The sequence below is a fragment of the Passer domesticus genome, chromosome Z (genome assembly GCF_036417665.1).
Source record: "Passer domesticus isolate bPasDom1 chromosome Z, bPasDom1.hap1, whole genome shotgun sequence".
Classification (NCBI taxonomy): Eukaryota; Metazoa; Chordata; class Aves; order Passeriformes; family Passeridae; genus Passer; species Passer domesticus.
Window position 1 is genome coordinate 63,163,705 of NC_087512.1, and position 22,394 is coordinate 63,186,098.

At 37.9% G+C, this 22,394-nt stretch overlaps 1 protein-coding gene across 10 annotated transcripts in view; it reads left to right on the forward strand.

Moving 5' to 3' along the window:
• TRPM3 (transient receptor potential cation channel subfamily M member 3) overlaps positions 1–22,394 on the forward strand; it is a 404,729-nt gene that overhangs the window by 363,245 nt on the left and 19,090 nt on the right. For all 10 annotated transcript variants that reach the window (XR_010354336.1, XM_064405787.1, XM_064405782.1 and 7 more), the window contains 4 exons: positions 868–1,008; positions 6,311–6,439; positions 8,525–8,776; positions 13,842–14,016. Coding sequence is in view for 9 of the 10 variants with exons in the window: in XM_064405787.1 (XP_064261857.1) it covers positions 868–1,008; positions 6,311–6,439; positions 8,525–8,776; positions 13,842–14,016 (697 nt within the window). In the remaining variant the exon portion in view is untranslated. The remainder of the gene's footprint in view (positions 1–867; positions 1,009–6,310; positions 6,440–8,524; positions 8,777–13,841; positions 14,017–22,394) is intronic.

Sequence of the window (22,394 nt, forward strand, 5' to 3'; positions counted from 1 at the left end):
CACTTCAAATACAAAGGAACTTCTTTTAAGCACTAACTTCAGTGATTGTAATTTAGTCCTTCCATTCCTCTGCAGCTGATAATGAAAATTAAGGATAAGCAAACAGACTATTACCTTCTTTTGACTGTTAGGTTTGCACTCATAGCTGAGGACTTCTTATGTATGTGTTTCTTGAGCTCAGTGTAGCTTCTCAGTGGGTCTGAATTGCAGTGGTAACTGTGAGATCAAGCCTAGCAAAGGCAATGCATGAGTGGTCTAGAACTTCACTATGGAAGAAGCTACAATCATGTACATGAATATTTCAATGCAAGGCCTTTCTGCTGCAGTGAGCTTTGCTAGTAAGTCCTCTTACATCCACGTAAGCTTCAATGTGGGATCATGGCCTGGGGCAGGACCAGTGATTAACTTACAAAGTGCCACTGTCTTCTTTGCTTCTAGTTCAGTGACTATCAACTCATCTTTCCCCTTGTTGTTCTCTCTCAATCTCAGCTTTATGAATTTCTCTTTGTTTAAAACCAAAATTTACCTGTTTTCTGTCAGCATCTGTTTATTGTATAGAAGTACACCACCTAAAGCTGTTGTCAGGTAAAAGTGTTTCTGTCCATACAGCAAAAAAGGAAAAATATTCTCCACACTTATTTTTTGTCAGGAAAAGCTGAGGGTTGAGGTTAAGCTGTAGATTTCCATTTTCAAAGTATTCAACAGAAGCCTCCCTGCAGAAAGATAATTTGAAAGCAAAGCATTTTATGCCTAGTTATGGTCACTTGGTTTTATCTAGAGATCAAGAACAGTTTCCTAGTGACATTTTAAGAAATTGTGAAATACTTCTCTCACAAGAAAGAAACATAAATATATCATTTCTTGTAGGCAATGCTTGGACGGGGCAATGGAGAGTCCTCAAGAAAGAAGGAGGATGAGGAAGTTCAGAGCAGGCACAGAATGATCCCCATTGGAAGAAAGATTTATGAGTTCTACAATGCTCCTATCGTGAAGTTTTGGTTTTACACTGTAAGAAATCTTTCCTGTTATATTAATAATGTCTGTACAAATACTGAAACTGGACTAAGGTCATCTTTTGTGTTTCATTGATGTCTACATTTATATGTATTGGAGGACTTACACATAAATAATTTAATAAAAATATTTGGTGGAAGTCTGGTAACATTGCAAACCTTTCCATGACTTTTAAAGATTACCATTTTGTCCAGGAAGTTAATGGCTAAAATTTGAATGATTGTGTATGGTTTTTTTAAATAAAATGGTAAGGAGCAGTTTGCTGTAGTGCTCCCAAGAAATTCCCTATAGGGAAATTTAAAATAGGATTACTTCCAATAGTAAACTCAGTGGGAGGTTGGTCTGAGTCAGAATATGAATTATCCAATAACTGATAAAAAAAGAGGTAGAGCACTTCTTTCCTTGGAACTTTTTCTTTTCTGTTTTGACCTGTCTGTGGAGTGTCTTTCAGAGAAAATGTGCGTGTAAGTACCCACAAGATATCAAAGACATGATTGACAGCTAATGCACATTTTTCAGGAACAAATTAGGCTAAGTCAGTATATTCCCTGGGTTAGAAAGAAATGAAGCTTCCAGAAGGAGTAAAAAAAAATGATGTCATGTATTTCAACTATGGTAAAACAGTACCAGAAACTTCACAGGGTTTTCTCACAGCTAAATTAATAAAGATATATTAAAGTTACTATGTGGATAAAAAGCTTTTTGACAATTAGTCCTCAAGAGTAGATATTAATTATTCATTAGCAAGCTGGAAGCAGGGATTAAAGTTCTCCTCTATATCAGATGCTATATAATAATTTTATGCAAAACTTGGATGATGGAATAGAGATTGGTTATTATTTTATTTATTATTTAGTTATTAGTTATTTTGCAAATTGCAGTAGAATGTAGAAGGATAAGACTAAAAAGATCACAAAAAGTGATCCTTTCAGTCTTAGCTGGAATAGTCCATTCCAGTTCAGCTTCTGCATCATGTGACAAGTGTGGACTGGTTTGAAAGACCCCAAAAAAGAAGAATGTTGCAAGAATTTTGTAAAGCTTGACTTAAGGGGAGAGACTAAGGAAGCAAGAATATTTTCTCTGTAAAAAATAAAAGGTCTGCAGAAGGAATGCAACAGTTTTTGAATATGTCTAAGTACCTCAAAATCCTTGCTGAACAGGACGAAAAATAACACCCAGACAGTTCTAGGTAAGAAGTTAGGAAACAGTTTCTAACTTCTCCAAGAAGTACTGTCATGAACTGTGTGAGGACATGCTAGATTTTTATTATTAGTGATTTCTAAAGTATCTTATCAAGACATACATTCATTGTGGTAGGCTGGAATTAATCCTGCCTCATCCCAATGGAATTGGCTAGATGGTTTCAGGTGGTTTTTCCTGGTCATATTTTCCATCACTCTGCTGAAAGCACACCAAATCACAAAGAATGGATCATTCTGCAAGTGACTTATAAGAAAAATTGCCTTGCAGGTGTTGGGAACAACTCACATCTATTGAGTCTTAACTGTGGTGGACACTGTAGACTAGCAGAGTTTAACAGCTTGGAGTAATTTATTGTTAAACTTGGTGGCCACTGAGCATTAATCAAGCCCACATGTCCAGAAACTACTCATCAGCAGCCTAGTCTCATTATCAATCGTAGTGTGTATTATGCACAAACAGAAAAGTCTTTACACTGCAAATAGAAAGAAGCATCCTGTTAGTTCAATTTTTAAATGGGAGAGAGAAATCAATATTGGATTTCCATTTAGGCTTGTTCCTACAGTTTTATGTCCTGAGGCAGGTCTCAATCAAGGTCATTTATTAAAACTGGATCTTGGATACACTGAATCTGGAGAGCAAATTAAGGTGGATTCTGGCTTCCATGTTTGACCTGTTGTGTATATTGAGAATTCCTGGAGACTCAGAGCATAACAAGTTTCAGAGAAGGATTAAAATTACACAGCCTATCACATTTTGCAAATACACAGGCACAAATATTATTTATTGATTTCAAAATAAATCATTCCAATTTTACATTATGCAGTCCAAAATTCATGTAAAAGATCCTATGGCTATTTTAACAATTTGAATATTCTGCATTTACCTATCTCTATTATTATATAGCTGTATTCACCTTCATTCTTCAGATACACAAGAGCAAGTTAAATAAGATATTTGAATAAGTAACATTTGGCTCAGCAGACACTGGACAAATTTTTCTCAAAAAAAAAACCCCAAAACAAAACCAAACAAAAAACCCCAAAAAACTACACAAACAAACCAACAAACAACTCCCCTGCAACTTTAGCCTTTCTCTTTAGACATGCAGCAATTTAAAAAGTCAACCGCTCTGTTGTGTTTTGTGGCTGTTACATTGGAAACCATGATGCAAGTGTTTCATCCCACAGATTGCTTGAGCAGAAGAGGATCATCTTTTCCTACTTTTGACTACTCCCACTGTCCTAATATCAAAAAACACTTGCAGAAGTGTTAAAATAGTATAATAAAAAGTAAAGCTTTATTGGAAACTTCCAGGTATCCTGGCAGTGATGTGCTTACATGGCGTTGGATTTCTACAATTTTTATAAGTTTAACCAATTAGCATAACTAACAAATATTGTCCAATTAGACGAGTAGTTCGTTAGGCTATTTTCTCTGGGTACTGTCCCACTGGAGTTGATTTAGGGCTTCTTTGCCCCATTTCATATTGTGTCTCCTTACATTCTGATTGAAAAACAGAAGCCTGCTTCTTGTCAGACTTCTTTTTCTTAAGAATAAGACTAAACAGTATTTTAGGAATGTGTTAGCAGGTTAACTTACTAGTCTGAAATCTAAGGGAAAGAGTAGCAAAAATACTAGGAACTATATAACTATTTAATAGTAGTCTAAAAATCTACAAATATATGAAAAATACATAAAAAGCAAGATCTTTAGGCATCACTACTACTAGCATTAACTGAGACACTAGCAGAATGTAAGAGTTTATGACCATTTAATTATTGCAATCAATCAGAAAAGAGATGGGTGATCTCCTTCTTGAAGTACTAACCTATTGATACAATTTCCAAGTGTGTCCTCTACCACATTTCTGTGGAATGGGACTACATCCATAAAAGGGCCAGGTGCAATCCACCCTTGAAACTTCTTAGCAGGCACTTCTTTCCCTAGTTTCTTCAAAGGTGGCAATGGCAGCTCCTAGCTATTTGTCAAGTCATGAAAAAGCAAGAAAAAACAGGGTCCAGCTACTTCTGTAGTAGCAGTTTTAAAGAATCTTGAGTACCAGCACAAACAGCTACACTGAAGTTTGACCACTGTGTTGGATCAGTGTCACCTCCTGGAAGGTGAGAGCAAGTTAGGAGCGTGGGGAGAGAGAAGGGGACTGTCATTCACCCTGTCACTGAAGGGCTAATTTCTTGGGTCAAAGTGGAGACATTTCAGTATAAGTTTACTCACAAATCAAGATTCTTTTCTTTTTTGTCAAGCGAAAACATTTTGCAATTTTTACTGAGTTTGAATTGACATAAATAAACCCACCAAAACCAAAAAAGCCAACATTTTAAAAGCTTGGAAGAAGCAAAATCCCCTAGTTACCATTAGATTATTGCTGTTTCTTTCACTTTTGTAACCTGTGTCCTCATTCTTTTGCCATGCTGACTACAAGTGCTCACCAAAGGCTGCTGAATCAGATCAAAGTATGTTTCCTGACAATTGGTAATCAATAAGGTCCAAGAAAGTGTTAAGTAACAGTATCACCTGGCTTTTTGCTCTGTATTAGAAGGTTCTATTTCCACTAGGGAGGTGTGTATCCAGTTCTGCCTGCCCAGACAGAGGTTCTCCTGACTCCAGTGTCACCCTTGTGTTGGTTTACATCAGCATTGCTCTCCATTTCCTTTAGGAGTGGTAAGGGAAGAGCAGCCTCCAGACCTGCGCATTGCAATCCATCATCCCTCACAAACTGAAAGACAAATGAGATAATTTCCTCCTCTGTTTTATGCAGACAAGTAGTGCTTTAACTGTCTGCTTCCTCTGTACTGATAGTTATGGCCATTAGAATAAATTCTCTTGAGTGTCCTCAGCCAGCAGCTGGAACAAAAGCCAGAATCCTGTGGTTTTTACAAAGAGTGGAAGTGACATTCTCTAACAAATACAATAGAGCTGTAAACTCTGTTCTGTGATGTGCAGAAAACTGAAATAATCCTACCCAAAGGTCTCAAGGCCTTCTGTGGCTGTTTCAGCTTACATGTGAACCAATGTACGCAATAGTGAGTAACAAGCAGTTGAGAGATAAAAACTGAATTCAAATATAGACGTATGTATTACAGCTTTCTGTCACAATGACTAAATGTTCATGCACAGAACTGAGTCATCTTTTCTCTGACTTATATTTAGCCTTAAGATGCATTTTCTTATAGGGCTGCTGTTTGAAAGGCAAAGTAGACAGGTGGTTGGATTCTAGCCTCCATGAACCCGAGTGAAATCCTTGCTTTAGCCCATGCTCCAGAATGACACTCAGGTTTCTCTGAACTTGATGAGTCACTTTTCCTGACATGTCTTTTTTTTTGACAGACCATTTAATTACATTCAGCATGCAGAAAAACAAAGAAAAAGAAACTAAAAACTAAATTCACACTTTCCTCTGCGTCAAAAATTAACCTGGAAGGTGAATATATTAGGAAGGAAAAGAAAAACATTCACACTTAAAAATTTGCAAAAACTATAAGGCAAATGTGTGCATGGCTATGCCTGGCTTCTTGCTGCAGCAATGTGAGTAGGAGTAGCAGTGTTTTGGGAAGGAAACATGCTGTAGGTTAGGTCAGTACTGCACCAGGTAAGCAGACCTCTAATAATGCCTAAAATCTGAATTCAGAATGCCAGAGTCAGCCCAGATGAGGTGAATGGGGGGATGGGGAGGGGGGGGAAGGGAAAGAGGGGGGGAACAGAAAGAAGGGGGGTTAGAGGACTAAAGGCTTTTAGAAGCAGATGAGGGAGAAATCTTCACGTAGCTTACTTAATTGTGCGGTTGATACAGTGGTATCAGGATTGCCTTCACTGTGAGATGACCCAAGATAACTGCATTAATAAAGTCTTTTTTGAGGAGATAGATATAGCTGGACATATGTGCATGTATTATTTTGCAGATTCCATAACAGTATGTGACTTAATGTGAGCTTTCTCAGACAACCCAGGACAGTCTTATTGTTCTTTTGTCAGTGACACCCTGGTTACACTAGATTCAGGAGTATCAAATCATATCCAAAAAACTAGCTCCGTTGTGTGGACAGTGACAATTTATACTCATTTTTTTTCTTTACAGCTGGCATACATAGGCTACTTGATGCTGTTCAACTACATTGTGTTGGTGAAGATGGATCGCTGGCCATCTATTCAGGAGTGGATTGTCATCTCATACATTTTCACTCTGGGAATAGAGAAGATGAGAGAGGTAAAGTCTCCCCAGCCAAGAAATAGTAAAAAAGGAATAAGCATGGGATTTGAGGGGTTTTTTTTCATTTTAATAACTTTCTTTATTATTTTTCTCAGGGTACGTTTTTATGAATGAGCTTATCATAAAATTGTCTCTTTTTTTAGAAAGCCAGATGGATTGTTAAAAAAAAAAAGGCAGGAAAAAATCTATCTTTAAAATTAGTAGTTTCTCCTTCTTCTTCTTCCTCTTCTTGTTCCTTTCTTTCTTTCTTTCTTTCTTTCTTTCTCTTTCTTTCTTTCTTTCTTTCTTTCTTTCTTTCTTTCTTTCTTTCTTTCTTTCTTTCTTTCTTTCTTTCTTTCTTTCTTTCTTTTTCTTTCTTTCTTTCTTTCTTTCTTTCTTTCTTTCTTTCTTTCTTTCTTTCTTTCTTTCTTTCTTTCTTTCTTTCTTTCTTTCTTTTTCTTTCTCTCTCTCTCTCTCTCTCTTTCTCTCTTTCTCTCTTTCTCTTTCCCTCTTTCCATCTTTCCTTCTTCTCCCACAAAATTTCTGTATTCAAATTTCAGTGTGATATTCATTTAGTAGCATTCACAAGTATGGGGTGATCTTCTGACAAGCCTTAAAAGTCAGCTAAATTCCTTAAATGTGACTCTTTAAAATTTTTTTGGTATGTCAAGCAATAGTGTGCATCTCCCTAAGGATGCAAAAGCAGACACATAGAGCAGAGATAGAGCATTTGAAGTAGCACTTGGTCTATAGAGTGAAGTGGCTCTGTTAAGCCTGCCCCTCACAGTTTCTCCCACCTAATGCTGTCCTCTTTCCCTTAGCCAAAGGTCCATTTATTCCACAGTGACACCAGAGGCCCAATTCAGCCCTAATGTGAGTGAATGCGAGTCCCATTGACCTCCACTGAAATAGCACATTTGTACCCCTGGGCTAATCTGTTACCAGTTATGTTTGTACATTCTGAAGCCAGTGCTCTGGAGGACTAGACTAAAAATGGGCTTGCAACACTTAGGCTTCAAAGACAGTTTTCTGACACTGTGTCGTAAATGCTACATTATAAATAAAAAGAACAGAGGAAAAGACACTACTTGAGTGACACCATGAATACACATCATTAAGCAGAAGAGAAAGGAAAGCAGTGGCAGTAGCCACACGAGGACTCTGCAGCACTTCTGGAGCCAAGGCACTGCTGGCTCAGCAGGTAGGAGGCTGCACTCAGGAGTTCTGTGACCTGGTTTTTCTCTAATCATTCACCCCCGGCTGACATTTCCACAAAAGTCTACCAACAACATTTGTCATAATTTATTTCTAAGCAGAGGCTGGAATTGTTCACAGGTGAGCCCAAAATTCATTCCAAAAACAAATTCATCTTTTTTGAGGAATTATGTGAGTTTGTTCAAATGTTCTTGGGCTAAATATATAAAATGAAAACCGACAACTTGTTAACTCACTAAAATGTTGGACTTATTCATGGAAATCACCTGAATAATGGTTCTAAGAGTAGTTTGGGAAAACAATCAAATGATCTTGCAAGGAGAATGACAATAAATTAATAAGGTAAGATCATTTATTTTTGTGACCTTTATCCTTGTCTGTGTAACCTATTTTCCAAAAACAGGCCCAAGTAGTGTCTAGTATCTCTCTGTATTAAATTTCTGATGCAGAGCTTTATGGTTATTAATTTTTTCTTGGTCATTTGATACACATTTTTAATGTAACTTTCTGTAAATCTATAGCTTCTTTAAATGTGAATTTTCTGATTGAAAAAGTCTTTCTGTATTTTACCCTCCGTTCCAAGGACCTAGGTAGGGTTAATACATTTGAAAAACAGAAATACATACACATATTTCTACTGATTTGGTGAGGAGTCCTTTAGACTGAGTCCTTTGTCCACTTTGTCCTTTAAAGTATCTTGCACATAGATACATATTAAGAATGGTTGAAGATTTTGGGAGAAAAATAATAGAGACATTTGGATGGTAGGGATCTATCAGCTTTTCTTTTGGCCTGTGTGGCCATATATCTATCTGCTTACTACAGATTTCTTCACCTTTATATTAAAACAGCTCAGCTCCTCTCCTCTGCATTTCCTCTCTCCTTCAGATCCTCATGTCAGAGCCTGGGAAACTGCTGCAAAAAGTCAAAGTTTGGCTCCAGGAGTACTGGAATGTTACCGACCTCATAGCTATCCTCCTGTTCTCCGTTGGGATGGTTCTCCGTCTGCAAGACCTGCCTCTCCGGAGCGACGGACGCGTCATCTACTGCGTCAACATCATCTACTGGTACATCCGGCTGCTGGACATCTTCGGCGTGAACAAGTACCTGGGGCCCTACGTCATGATGATCGGGAAAATGGTAAGAGCAATGGGCAAACCTCTTTTTGGCAGCATGTCCTTAGCTCAGTGTCCTTAGCCAATGGCATTGCTGCAGATCCACCTGTATGATTTTTACACTAGTGTTTTCATGAAGGCTAGAAATCAGTGCTTTCTTGAATCAAAACCTCCAGAATCAAGGATTAAATTTTTCCTGTTCTGTTAGAGGATGTATCATTTTTCCTCCTCTGACATGAACAGCAGAGCCACCCTACACCCCTGTGTGCCTCATTTGCAGAAAGTGCAAAGGAGATTTGGTGATTATAAAGGCAGGTGGTTTGTTAAGGTAAAGAAAAAATTGTTCGGGTGTGTAGTACCTTGAGACTCTCAATGTGTTGTAATAGTCATGTTGTGTTCAAAACTATAATGGTTATGGTTGAGATTGACTCTCTTAGAGTTGGATCCACATCCACATGCTCTTCCATCACTGAAGTTCAGGTGTGTCCTTGTGACATGAGAAGTCCATTTGCATAAGTGTGTGCCCTGGCCACATCAGTTGTACACACCATAGCAGGAATATTAACAGTTTGTGTGATAGCAAATGCATGCACGAGGAATCAAGAGACATTTGCTCCCATGTGCTTGACTTTTAATGTTTCAATTTTAAATTTTCATGTTTCCATTGAAGTGTAGCAATTAGGCAGCATTTTGCTTGTTTCAGTTAAAGAAAATGGCTGGATTTACAGATGCACATATCCCTGATATTTGGATACCTGCACAAGTAGCTGATACATATGTTCATGTTTCACATACAGTATCCAGGTTTTCTTGTGTAAATCATGTCTGTTTCATGCATTTTGAGGTTTAAGATTTGGGGTTTTCTTAATGGATTAAAGCCACTTGAAGCTCACTTTAAGTAAAAAAAAGTAAACTGAATATTAACTCCTCTAGATGAAATACTGCTATCTGTTTGGTATGTGGCAATAATCAGCAAATCCAAACAGGCTGTTGTATATATCTTACAACGGTCCTTAAAGAAAAGTTTCATCCATCCTCACCATCATAAGAAAAGGGGACATGTATGAGTGCATGGACTATAATATAGTATTACTTGGTATTACAATAGTCACAACTTATGTGGCTTAATGAGCAGGTATAAAACTGAAAGACAAAATATACATCCAGTTGCACACCCTATCCAACAGGAAACCATTGTCTTATCCCCTCAATTTACCAGCTTTCTACTACAAGCCCACAGTGCTGGGTTTGACAAAGAAAGAAGAGCTTAGTGGAAAAAAATCCAGTGAAGTAGATTGAGGGAAAACCTGAAAGTGATAATTGAGTTGTTATGTCCTGGAAAAGGGATTTTGAAGTGCCCTACCTTCAAGAAAGCCTGTAGGTGGTTGACATGAGGTTTTGCAGAGCTCCAGAGTGAAAATACTCAGCAGTTCTTTTTGGAGATTTTTGTAAAAAGACAGCAGGACTAGAGAAAGGAATACAGATCAAAGAGAAAACACTGCCTTAGCAGGTTCCTTTCCTGCCACCTTTGGACTCTCTTTCTGCCAGTGGATCTGGTGGTCACTGAAGCTTACACAATATGTGGTGTATAAAACTTGTGAAAAAACAGCTACCCCTCTACTCTGCTTTATTTTTCACGGCTACATGCACTTAAAATTTCAGAACTGTGATGCTAACACAGTCAGGGTGAGCAACAGTTCAGTAACAGAGGGGCCACGTGTAACAAACTTCTAGTCTGTTACAGGTGGCTGATAGGAGCCCAACTCCACCAGCAGCATAAAGAATGGTTCAATTTTCTTCAAGGTCACACAGAAAGGAAGTGATTGAAATTAATAGCATTTTCATTCCTGTGTCACTTTCACATGCATGCCACAAATAAAACCTTACTCCACTTTCCATGGAAAACAAATGCAGGAAAATATTTAGCCTCTGTGTGCTCACTGTCTACATTAGACGGTGTTGAATTTAGCAGCCAAACAGTTCTGAAGATCTGGGCAGTTATAGGAGGAAAATTATTCTATTTTGTGCCTTCCTGTTGCTTGGTTTTCATCATTTATCCAACTCTCCTTGCACTTTCAGCCAGTCTGATAACATCCCCTTTGCCTACACATGCAATACACAACCAGTTTGAGTTTCACACATCAGCCTCTCACATCTATTTTCTGACCAGCTTACTCTCTTGTACAGCTCATGTCCAGCTGATGCACTCCTTGGAAGCTGCACCTGCTGACTCTAGGCTGCTCCATGGGCTCTCTTGTGTATTTTCGTTTAAATCATGTGTCTCTCTACCTCCTTGTATTCTGTCTTCCAAATGGTGTTGAAAGTTCAGTTCAGCACTGTGAAGGACATGAAGTTGATTATACATATTTCTACAGAGTAAGCACGTCATAACTACTGTGGTCCTCAACAGACCATATTTAATGCCTGAGACCTTTTTTTGAGCTTCTATAGTAAGTTTGACACACAGGAGGAAAAGGATGGCTTTTTCTACCTTTCCAGTGCTGAGCTTTCTCTTCACCTGTCTCTACACTGCAGTCAATGAAATAGCTGTGATAAGTTTTACCTTTGGCCATTCTGAACAAACATGCAAGGGAAATTAAGCAAGAATCAGGAATGGGCTTGAGTGGTTTAAGAGCAATAGGTTAAAGCAAAGAAGAAGATACAAGGATGGCCAAGCTTATTATTGTCTACTGATTTCAGTAGCAGAATATGCTTCTGCTTTTCTGATTTCTACACAGTGATACATCTAATTTCCTTTACGAAATTTCAGGAATGAAATTAAATTAAATGACTGTGGAATGTCAAGAGATTCAGAGGTATATCAGTTCCTTTAATGTGTGGAAATATCTGCATTTTTTAGCATTTCTGCAAATACAGATGTTGAAATATAGCCAACTTCTTTATGAAATTGTACCCCAAAAATTGTGGTTTAACACTTTTTTAAACAGGTAACTGATGAGTTCTTTAGAATGATTGAAATAGCCATTGCCTTGTTAAAACAGCAATTGTAATTTGACATCACAGGCCAAAGGGCCTGATACAATGGTCAGTGGAAATTTGTCTATATATTTCATTGCATTTCACACAAGTTACTGAGAGTTTAGAAGATACCCAACTGACGGAGGAGAAAACTAATGTGCATCTTGAGTAGGGAACAGCACTAAAAATATTATTTCTTGCAACATGAGGTCACACCTGTGTGACTCCTGATCAAAAACACTTGAAACATTTAAGACATTGTCTTAAATTGTCTCAAAATACTGGTTTTGTTTATTTGCTTGCATGACATTTTTAAATAGTTATTACATTACATCATATCAAGTTATATTTTGCCATCTGACACAAAGTTTGATCAGACAAGAAAGGAGGAATGAGGTTTTACCTCTTGGTTTGTTCCCTAAAAGCAGTGAGAACTAAATATCATTATTCAGCTTTCTCATTTCAGGATTTCTGAAGTACACTGATCTGGAATTTCTCTTCTTAAAGGAATATTTTTTTGAGAGATTAGTGCCCTGAGTTAAATGTTGATGATTGACTTCACTGGGTTTTAATTATTTAAAGCATTTCTTTTCCTCTTTCATGTCCCCAAGGTCTTTTTTCTTTCTTTCCTGCTGTTTTTATGAACCTCAAGACTTTTGTTTTCCCCTGCTTTTTTTTCACTTGTCCTTAGTTTCTTCTTTCCATCTTCCCGATTCTCTCTCATCTGACCCCTGCTCTGCTGGTGCCTTTCTCCTAGAGCCTCTCTCTCTACACACGAGCATACCTTTCTCTCTTTGGTACCCCATAACCCTCTTTTCTCTGGCACATACTTTCCCAGTGTTGCTTGGACCTCAGGCTGCTTTAAAATTAAAGAACCTCTGCAGCAGTACCAGATCCATCTGCTGCAAGCCGGTCCCTCTTCCAGTAGCTCCTGCCATGAGTAGCCCTGCCCTTGGGCTGCAGCAAGTGCCCAGTGGAGCCATAAGGCCATCAGCTGAGGTGCAGGTTGGTTTCATGCCTCTCTTGCAGGGAGGACTGAATTCAGCTGAGCCAGAAAATATAGAGACTAGAGGGAATAAAACTCATAAGGGTTAGAGGATTCTTAACTTGAGTTTTGGCTAGAGACAAAAGTTATATCCAGAACTGTGAAAAACAGCTCAATTGTAACAATTATGAAGACCTGGCAAGTCTGTACATTTCAAAGGGATCTTACCAGGGACTTCACACATCTCCCATTTTTTTCACATTTACTTTGTGTAATCTCTGCTGTACCTGCCTGATGCCCATTGTTCTGCTCCCTTGAGGGCCTTTTCTAGAACAGTGCATCTTCTACACTTCAGATCTATTCAGCATCTTGTAGGATTTCTGTCCCACATTTTTCAGGAACATTTTGAATGGGTGGGCACTGTTTGCAAACACTAGTTAATCTTGGGCATATGTGAATGAGGCCGTCAACAGTGAAGAAGAACAGAGTTCACTGTCTGTTATCTGATTGGGTTTTTTAATGCAGCATTTGTCAAACTCCCCCACCATGCGGATTTTTAGCCCAGCCAGTATCACAGCTTTCCTTTCTCACTGGTTGCCACCATGGTGTCCCTTATGTTGCAGTAACAGGCTGTTCTGCCACCCGTTCCTCCGTATGTTAGCTGCAGCTCCCTTTGCTCCAAGATAATGACTACCAGTGAATAAAATTATCCATGTCAGTTCTTTTGCTTAGGTACAGTTGCCACTTGGTACCTATAAGCATCATCTCATGACCCTTGCCCAGACCAGGCTGCTGATTCTAGTGGACCTATGTATTCTTGTTGAGGCAACTGGTGTGACCAGATGGTACTTTGTATTTTCAAGCCTATTCATAACATTTGAATTGTTCTTGGAAGTCACACTGGGTAAAACCAAGGACACAAAAATACCACTTCTTTGGAAAATAATTTTTTTATGTATAAATGAGAATGGCTTTTCAAAATTTGTTTCTGAAAATTCTGTTTATAAGATTCACAGACTTTTTCTTTTTTTGCAGCTCATAATAATAGGAATATGGACAAATAAGTTCCTCTAATTCTTGTCCTTTCTCTCTCTTTTTCTCTCCTTTTTCCTGTCATTACATTCAGATGATAGACATGATGTACTTTGTCATCATCATGTTGGTGGTTCTGATGAGCTTTGGTGTGGCAAGACAGGCAATTCTCTTCCCCAATGAGGAGCCTTCATGGAAGCTGGCGAAAAACATTTTTTACATGCCTTACTGGATGATCTATGGGGAAGTGTTTGCAGACCAGATAGACCGTAAGCAAGTTTATGATTCTCATACTCCAAAGTCAGGTATCCTACTTTGATCAGATGATGTCCTATTAGATTATGTGTGTTTGCTCAATAAATGGCTCTGGATAGAGGAACTTCTTCAATACAGAGAATGGACACAAAAGTATTTTTTTCAGCTAGTCTTGGGGTGTCAGTTTCAGAACATGCTTCTGGCATCACTTTGCAATCATTTAACTGGAAATCTGTAATGCTGAATTATCATGTATGCAGAGAATGTTATAAATGTGTCCCTTTTACCAGCTTGGGGACAAGAATCCCCTTCCAGGTATCCAGCATGAATTTGGTGGTATACCTAGGACACAAAAGGTCACTTATTTTTTTCCTCATCCCTTGTTTTTTTTTTAGACCTAAATACTTTTTATCTAACTTCATATTGATCATTGTGTCTAATAATTAGGGGTTAGACCTTTCAGCTCCTGTATTTCATGGGGATCTAATCCGATGAGTTTTCTTTTCTGTGTTGCCTTTGCAGTACCACATTTAAGCTAAACCTTGTGATGCAATTCTTCAGATCTAATAATTACATCCATTTTTAGAATATCACTGCATTTATTTTTAGAAGGCAAGACTGTGCTCACAGCAATGCAAAAAGGAAAGAGCCAGTACTAAATGTATTATCTCCTTAGGACTCATCAGATAGGTGATCAGGAAAATGCTGGGTTTGTGTTTAGATTAAATCTTGTGGTCCCACTCACTGCATTACCACCAAAAGACAGAGCTGGTCATGAGAAATGATGCAGTAGATGACCAAACTAAGAATTACAAACAATGTCATCTTTTACAACTACTGTCACGTAACTGATGTGCATCATTCCTGCTTAACTACATGTAAGTCTTGGCAGCATTTGGAAGTCAGTACTTTTTCCAGTGGCAGATTGCTTCCATTAAAGCTCTGCTTAGGATATTTTCTTCTATGTACCGTCTTAGGAAAGGACATTATTTTCAAAATTTATTTGCTGTTTGTTCAGCATTGACAAAGTTTGAATGAAAAAAATAAATTATTTTTCCTGGGTTGATTAAAAGTAGTGAATGTATCTATATCATAAATAATGCTCCCAGTTGAATACAGTGTCAATATATGTATCCCATGGCAGGTATTTTAGCAGTTTCCTGTTAACTTCTCCTTCCTGGCTAGCACAGAATCATTATTCTGGATACAGATAAAACCTCCTTTTTATCTTTGCTTCCCTACTTGGTTTTCACAGAGGCAGCAAGACATGCAAGGAAGTAAGCAAAGATCTATAATCACAAAATTTCTCACTATATTTCACTTTTTACCCAATTCCCTCATTTTAATCCTTTTCCCTTTTCTTTTATTTTAAAAAATTCATTCATTCCAAAGGTGTAGTAGTTGGGGATATAAAACTTTGTCTTGCTCTAAAATCATATTTTAGAGGGATAAAGGTTTGTACCATTAAAAGAATACTTGCTTCTACAAGGAGATTAATGTCTGTCCCTCTACAAGTGGCCATTTATTGATATTGTACTAAGTACCATTAGTAGTTACTAGTTACTAGTAGTAACTACCATTAGTGCAACAAACTTGGCAATTGGCTGAATAAAGTGTTCTTGTTGGTTTCTTTTAATGAAGGGCTGATTAAAGTTTACAGAACCCATAAATGTAAGAAACTGAAGGGTGTTTAAGTAAGAAAATTGTGCCAGGCTGCACATCCTTGCATGAGGATTTGTGATATTTAGATGCACAATATTTAAATAATGCAAAAAGATCAGAGTGATTATTTCTGAAGCTTAGGGGAAGCAAAATTCCTGGCGGCCTAAACTCCAGGTTTAAAAATAGACATATTGTTTTTCTGCCGGTATCAAGGGAACTTGGAGTTGCAGCAAAAGTGATGATGTCAAAATGAAAAGTAGCACCTACTTCCTCCTTCCTGAGAGGCAGATGATGCAGGGAATTAGAATCTGCCACTCTTCCAGCACAGTTTATGTACAGTATGTCCTGTCTGTCTGATACTCAGTTGTCTCAAAAATGTTATCTGTGGAATAGACTGGCAGCACAAGCAATAGTCGGTGATGTTGTTGCACAATCAAAATGACCCAATGGATACCCAGAAGGTTTTACTAGTATGCTCACATTTTTTCACTGTTTAAACATTTGCTGTTGCTTATATTTTCCACATTGTTCTAAGCTAAATCAGCCACTGTACTCATGTTAAAAGTGCTACAGTGTTTGTACTTTCTCAAATAAGATAAGCATGTTCTAAAATTGTTATGCTACATCTAAAATGCAATTTAACTTCATGGTTTAGAGCACTTTTTTTTTTTAATAATCAGTATTATTTTAAGAAAAAAAAAGGAGTTGCTTTGTGCTTTTGTTTATATTTTGGTGTTTAATATCGCAACATTATTAGCGAGCTTGGGTTTCAGTAAAAGTGCTGAATAACACGTGAAATAGCATGTTTATTTGAGCCACTCTCCTGGGAATCAATCCTGGTGGTCTGAGAAATGTACAAAAGAGTAGGCTACGTTAACATCTCTAATTTACTTTTCTTAAGAAAAATTGGTTTTTTCTATTTAATTAATTATTTTTATTTTATTTGTGAAGCATGCCATTAAGGCTGACCAGATACAATGTCTGGATCCATCTCATCAGCTGGCAGCCTCTTCATCCAGTGGGTCTACTCTGGTTTTTATTTCAACACACTGCTAAATGCCTTGGTCTACAACAGTGCATATTTACATTTTTTACCCGTAGTTTCTGTATTCATATCATTTTTTAAGGAAAAATATTGCAAGCTGGAGTATGTGTTAGTGTCCTGTTGTTATGTGATCTCATCTTCAACTCAAAAGTGAGGACAGATTACATCTTCACTTCTGGGATTATGAACACATTTTTCAGTGGTGCTGTTTATTATCAGTGATGTCTGTAACTGCTACAAACCTACAAATTTCTGACTAAGAATCAGTTGTAAAGTTGGGCAGAAGGAGAGTAAATCTCTTAGCTCAGTGTTCAAATTTTCAGGTTAAGTCAACAAAACCAGCAAAACCACTCTCTAAGTGCTTCCTCTCAGACTGACGGTTCATCTTAATATGACCTGCAAGACTTGTCATATTAAACAGGTGTTCCATACAAAAAGATGTAGAACTAGACTGGTCAACTTCAGTTATTCTTGGATGAAGAGAGTGTGAGAAGTGAGAACTACTGAATATACCTAAAACATGCTGAGGGAGGAAACACAGACAGTAACACATGCAAGAATGACCACTGCTAGCAACGGGGACATCCTGGGTTCCTGGTGCTCTTTCAGTCCCAGCTACCCATTAAGTCCACAGCCCAGCTCCATGTGGCCTGGGGAGTGGGGAACTAGAAAAGACAGACTTTACTATCACAGTGCAATCATAATGGTATTCCTCTAGGTCTTTGAATGGGAAATTAGCAGAGTATGATCTCTAAACAAAGAAGGTGCAATTATAATTAATTGGACCATATTTTTCCTGCAAGTGTATCTAGATGTTCAGCTCATTCTATGTAGCTGATCTGGCACAGACAGAAGGTAACACATGCCACATTATCTACTCAGGGAGTTTTAGAAATTACATGAAACAGTCTTTGGAATTATATAAAGATCAAGGAATAGTGAAGTTACTATAGTATGCTATAATAGTCAAGCTACTTCATGGAAAAGTCCAACCAGTCCAAGTGAAACATCAATAATGACTGAAACCACCCTGAGCTATTAAGTTTTGACTTGGGCCTAGAAAACCCCAATTACCAACTATTGGGATTCAGATAAAGGCTTAGACCTTAGAATTTAAAGCAGGCAGTAAGCTAATCAAATTTATAAATTATTTAAAGGTCAGGAAATGAAAAATTAATATACTTCAGGAGAGGAATAATAATAAGAGCTTGATAAATTGAAAAAAATTAGACTGATATCAATTATGTAGTTGAGTAAAGATATATTATTATCCACTGATAGCTGGGGGAAGAAGGAGAATCTGAATCAGGGAGCTGGTGATGGCACGTGCAACTGTCTCACTTTGAGGCTGTCTTTCCTAATCCGTCTGTGCCTTGCGCTGCCCAACGGGATCCATGGGGCAGCAGCCAGCCATGTAACTGCTTCAGTGAATGCCTGTCTAGAAGTGGATTTCCTACAAACACTGTAAAATCTCTCCCTCAGTTCACCACACATTGGCACTTGTGCTGGCAGTTTTAGCCAGGAACATTCATAAGACAGTTCTCACCTGTGAAGAACTTTGTTTTCACCTTACAAAACTATTCACCCCTCCAGAATACTATGGACACAGAAGTATATAAGAAATACTGAAGTGGAAATATGAGTTTGTTGGTAAAAAACATGTAGGTAGAGGAAACAAATGCCAGCTTGGGAAATGGCAGTCATCTGTAGAAAATGAACATCAGAGCTCATATTTTCCTGTATTCAGAAGGCTAAGCAAATGAACCTGCTGTTAATCAACATGGCTTCTGGGAAGTTTTTCAGATTTTCCTGGTGTCTCACAGGTTGGATTTCCATGTGGATTTTCTTACCAGCTTGACAATACTTCATGTGCCATATGGAATCTGAAGATCATCCTGAATTGTGTTTGTTTCTTGTGTCTGTTTCTGTTTTGGAAGAACCTACCTAGTTTAAGAGAAAAAGATCAGACCTCTTTCTCTTTCAATTGTATTAGAGGAATATCATGTAAACACAATGCAATCATTTTAGAAGATGAGAGACCCTTATATACAGGTTTTAACTATTCGATGATCTTCAGAGGAAACTGTAATTACTACAAAAAACTTTTTAAAAATTCTTTAAATTTCTTAATCTCTTAGATCTGTTTAAATTTTATAATTCTTGAAAATTTCTTAGTACAAATGAAAACTATGTACTAAACTCTTTATGACCTTATAGGCTGCATGCTTTTCATGACTCAATAGGAGCTTCCTACTTGGCCTGTCCTTTGCATGGACCATTCTGGAATTAGAACAAACAGAACAGCTCTGTACAAAACAGAATAAGTCATGTGGCAATGCTTTTAATGTTGTTAGACAAAGGTAGTAGATAAGATTTTTGTGCAGACTACAGTCAATTTTGAAAGCCACTCTGGGCTGGATTGCAGCAATATTCCCATATCTAGATCTCCTGATGTTGTAATTCAGGTTCTATTTGGTTGGCTATTTTTAATGGGGGAAGAAGGAGAGTAGGAGGAGGAAGAAAGCACTAGAGTGAAGAAGAAAATTACAGGGATTTACTATAAATTATTATTAAAATACCAGCAGATTGAGGAGATCCTTCAAAGTCACGTTTAATGTGGCCTGAGTCAAGAAGCAACGTGGAAGGTCAGGATGCTGTAGTTAAAGAAACTTTCTTTAAGTAAGAGACACTGTTCAACTCTATGGATATTTCTACTGATGAACAGACTAATTCTGTGAAATTCAGTGTTCTCAGGTTTTAGTATTTTCTCCATCAGTGAAGAAGAGAACAACTTTAGGAAGGCCACTTAATTTTTTTTTGGACAGGGGCTGGCAGGTTTGAATATTTACCAGCCTGGTAAGCTGGTTAGGCTGCTTAGACATTTGGTTCAGAAACTATAAAACACTTTCACATCCTTTGCGTTCATTGGGGGTCAAAATTGGAAGATGCCTACGTACTTCTAAATAGGATGATGAAAGTGCATTAAAAATAACCAGACTTGAATTTTTTTTTTAATTGGCTTTTGTTATTTGGTTGCACTTACTTGTTTCCACTTTATTTAGAATTGTGAACACAGGAAAGCATCCCTCAGTTTATTGTGATTTCAAACAAATTAGTTGGTATTGTAAAAGTGGTATCCATTTTTACAGGAGAAGTTTTCATCAAAGGCAAAAAGCTGTTCAGTGACAGATCTGTTCAATTTCCCACACCTGCTTTGGAAGGGTGCAGCTGGGGGAAGAGTCATGATGCAGAAACTCACCAGCATCCTTTCCCAAGCCCTCCACCCAACATACAGTAAAAGTGAGCAGTGCCCTTGTCATGACAGTAATTACAGCAGGGAAACTAATTCTTCCGGAGCTCTGCCTCCACGTTAGGCCTGAAACCCACAGCAGCTTGAATTACTTTCAGTTTTTTTTGCAACTGTTTCCTGGACAGGAAGGAGGAAGGGTTAGGTATGTAGCAGGTAAGGCCCAGCAGGAAACTGTAAACAGGAGTCAGGAAGGAAAAATAAGCATGGAGATAAGCATGAAAAAGGAAACAAAGAATGCAAAAAGTATGTACATCTACAGGTGTCAAGATGCAATGTTTGAAAGCTTTGTGAAGTTAATTCATATAATTGAAATTAAAACTCCAACCATTTACTGTTTTCTAAAGCCTAAATTCAGGACATAGTGTCTGAACTTTAGCCAATGGACTGTAAGTATCAGAGCTGTTGGCTTTCTCAGTTACCTGAGATTGGCATATCGTTATGCTACCAGAATTTGTTTCTTCAGTAAAGCATTTCACTAGAATTAAGTATTCTGTGGTTTGTGTTAGAGCAAGGCTATAATGTAAAACATATGAGTCAAGTTTGCATACATGTTAATATTGTGCTTTGAAATATATTGCAATATATTAATGCACATATTACAAAAATTACTTCATTTCTCCAAAAATAATTTAAAAAATTTAATGATGTTACACATGAAGGATGGCACAGATTCCTCAGGGGTGAGGCAGAGTGCACACCTTTAATTAATAGTGGGGGGGGGGGGGGGAACCTTTTAAAATAAATGTCATAGTTTAAACATGAAAGATGTTCAATGACATGCCATGGAACACAGACTGCTGCATTTTTGGACACACGTCATACGTTTTCTCCTGCAGCTGAAGATGTGAAAATTAAGTGGTGGCTTAGCTCTCCATTAGTAAGGCAAGAAATTAATATTCCTGTGTTATTTTAAAACTGCACCCACAACAAAACATGCAAAAGAGAAAAAGCCAAGCCAAGCTTCAGGACAAGCTGAACCACAATGGGTATATAGAACAGACTGTGGGAACGTGTCTGCATAGAAAATCTAATTTGGCTATCACTGTGTGGCATAAACCAACAGAGATTACCAACTTGTGAGCAAGGAGACCTGGAGAAATACTTCTTGTCTTCTTAACTGGGTTTTGGGGTTTTTTTCTAGATTAAATTCTATGGTTTTATGGGAAAAATGGTATAGTATATTTGGAACCAGAGTTGGAGCTGAGTTTTTGGTCTCATTTACCTAAGGTTTGAAAAATGCTTTTCAAAATTTTTCTCATTACTTGGTAAGATATTATTTGTTCTGTTTTCAGCACAAAAAAGGACAACAGCTTTCAGATACTGTGATTGTTCCATCACTGCTGAAATCATGATGGGTTTTGGTACTTTGTTGTATTGGACTTTGTACATCTGACTCAATATATGAGCAAGTTAATGTTTCCACACAAGGAGAGATGTAAGTTTCACATTGAGTGCTGATAGCAAGAGGTGTTGAATGGTGCAGTTTCTTCTGGGTGAAGGCCAAGAGCAGAGAGCCCTGCGCCCCCAGCACCTCACTGATGGTATTTTAAATGTCTAAATGAAACCACTGCTTGGAGCAGTGTGGAAATAGCCCTGCGCTAAAATGATGAGCAAAGTGATATTTACTCAGAAATGAAGAATTCGATAGTCTCAGCCTGCTCCAGTAATAAAATGTGGTTTTGCAAACAGGAAGGACTGGTAACACCATGTGACCAAACACAATGGACCTGCAAGTAAAAAGCAGTCTTGCTTGTATTTGACTCGGGGATTTCTTTTTCAGTGAGTTGAATATTTTTGGAGAGGTCATGTAGTCTTGTGTCGCATATAGCTACTATAGTTCTGTGTGTAATAGGCTAGTATCTACGTGTAGTCCTCAAAACAACGTACCAAAATCACACATTATGTAATATGATGGCCAGTACAGGCATCCACAAGTGAATGTCAAGCTCAGTGAACCAAGTTCAGAGGAACATCTTTGAAAAGATGCAATGGTTGTTACTGGAAATGTGGATTTGTTGCCATACAATGAAATTCTACATATGGCATCATCAAACCTCATTTTCCATGAAGTCAGTACAAAACCCCCACTGATACCACTAGGAACTGAGCCAGTGCTGAGCACTTTGGAAATTCTTCACTTAAACTTCATTTTGATGGAGATGAGGGGAAGCTAGCTGTAGTGCTGTGCAAAATTCATTAAGATGGCTATGTAAGGATGTATGTAAGCAGCTGATCTATGTAAGCTCCTGCTTCCATTATTTTCTTGAAGAGCTGATTGTGAAGATACATAGAACCACCAGGACTGAAGGTACAGAGACATAAACTGAACCCATGCTTGCACATGAAGATTATTCACCACTGCACATGAAGGCATA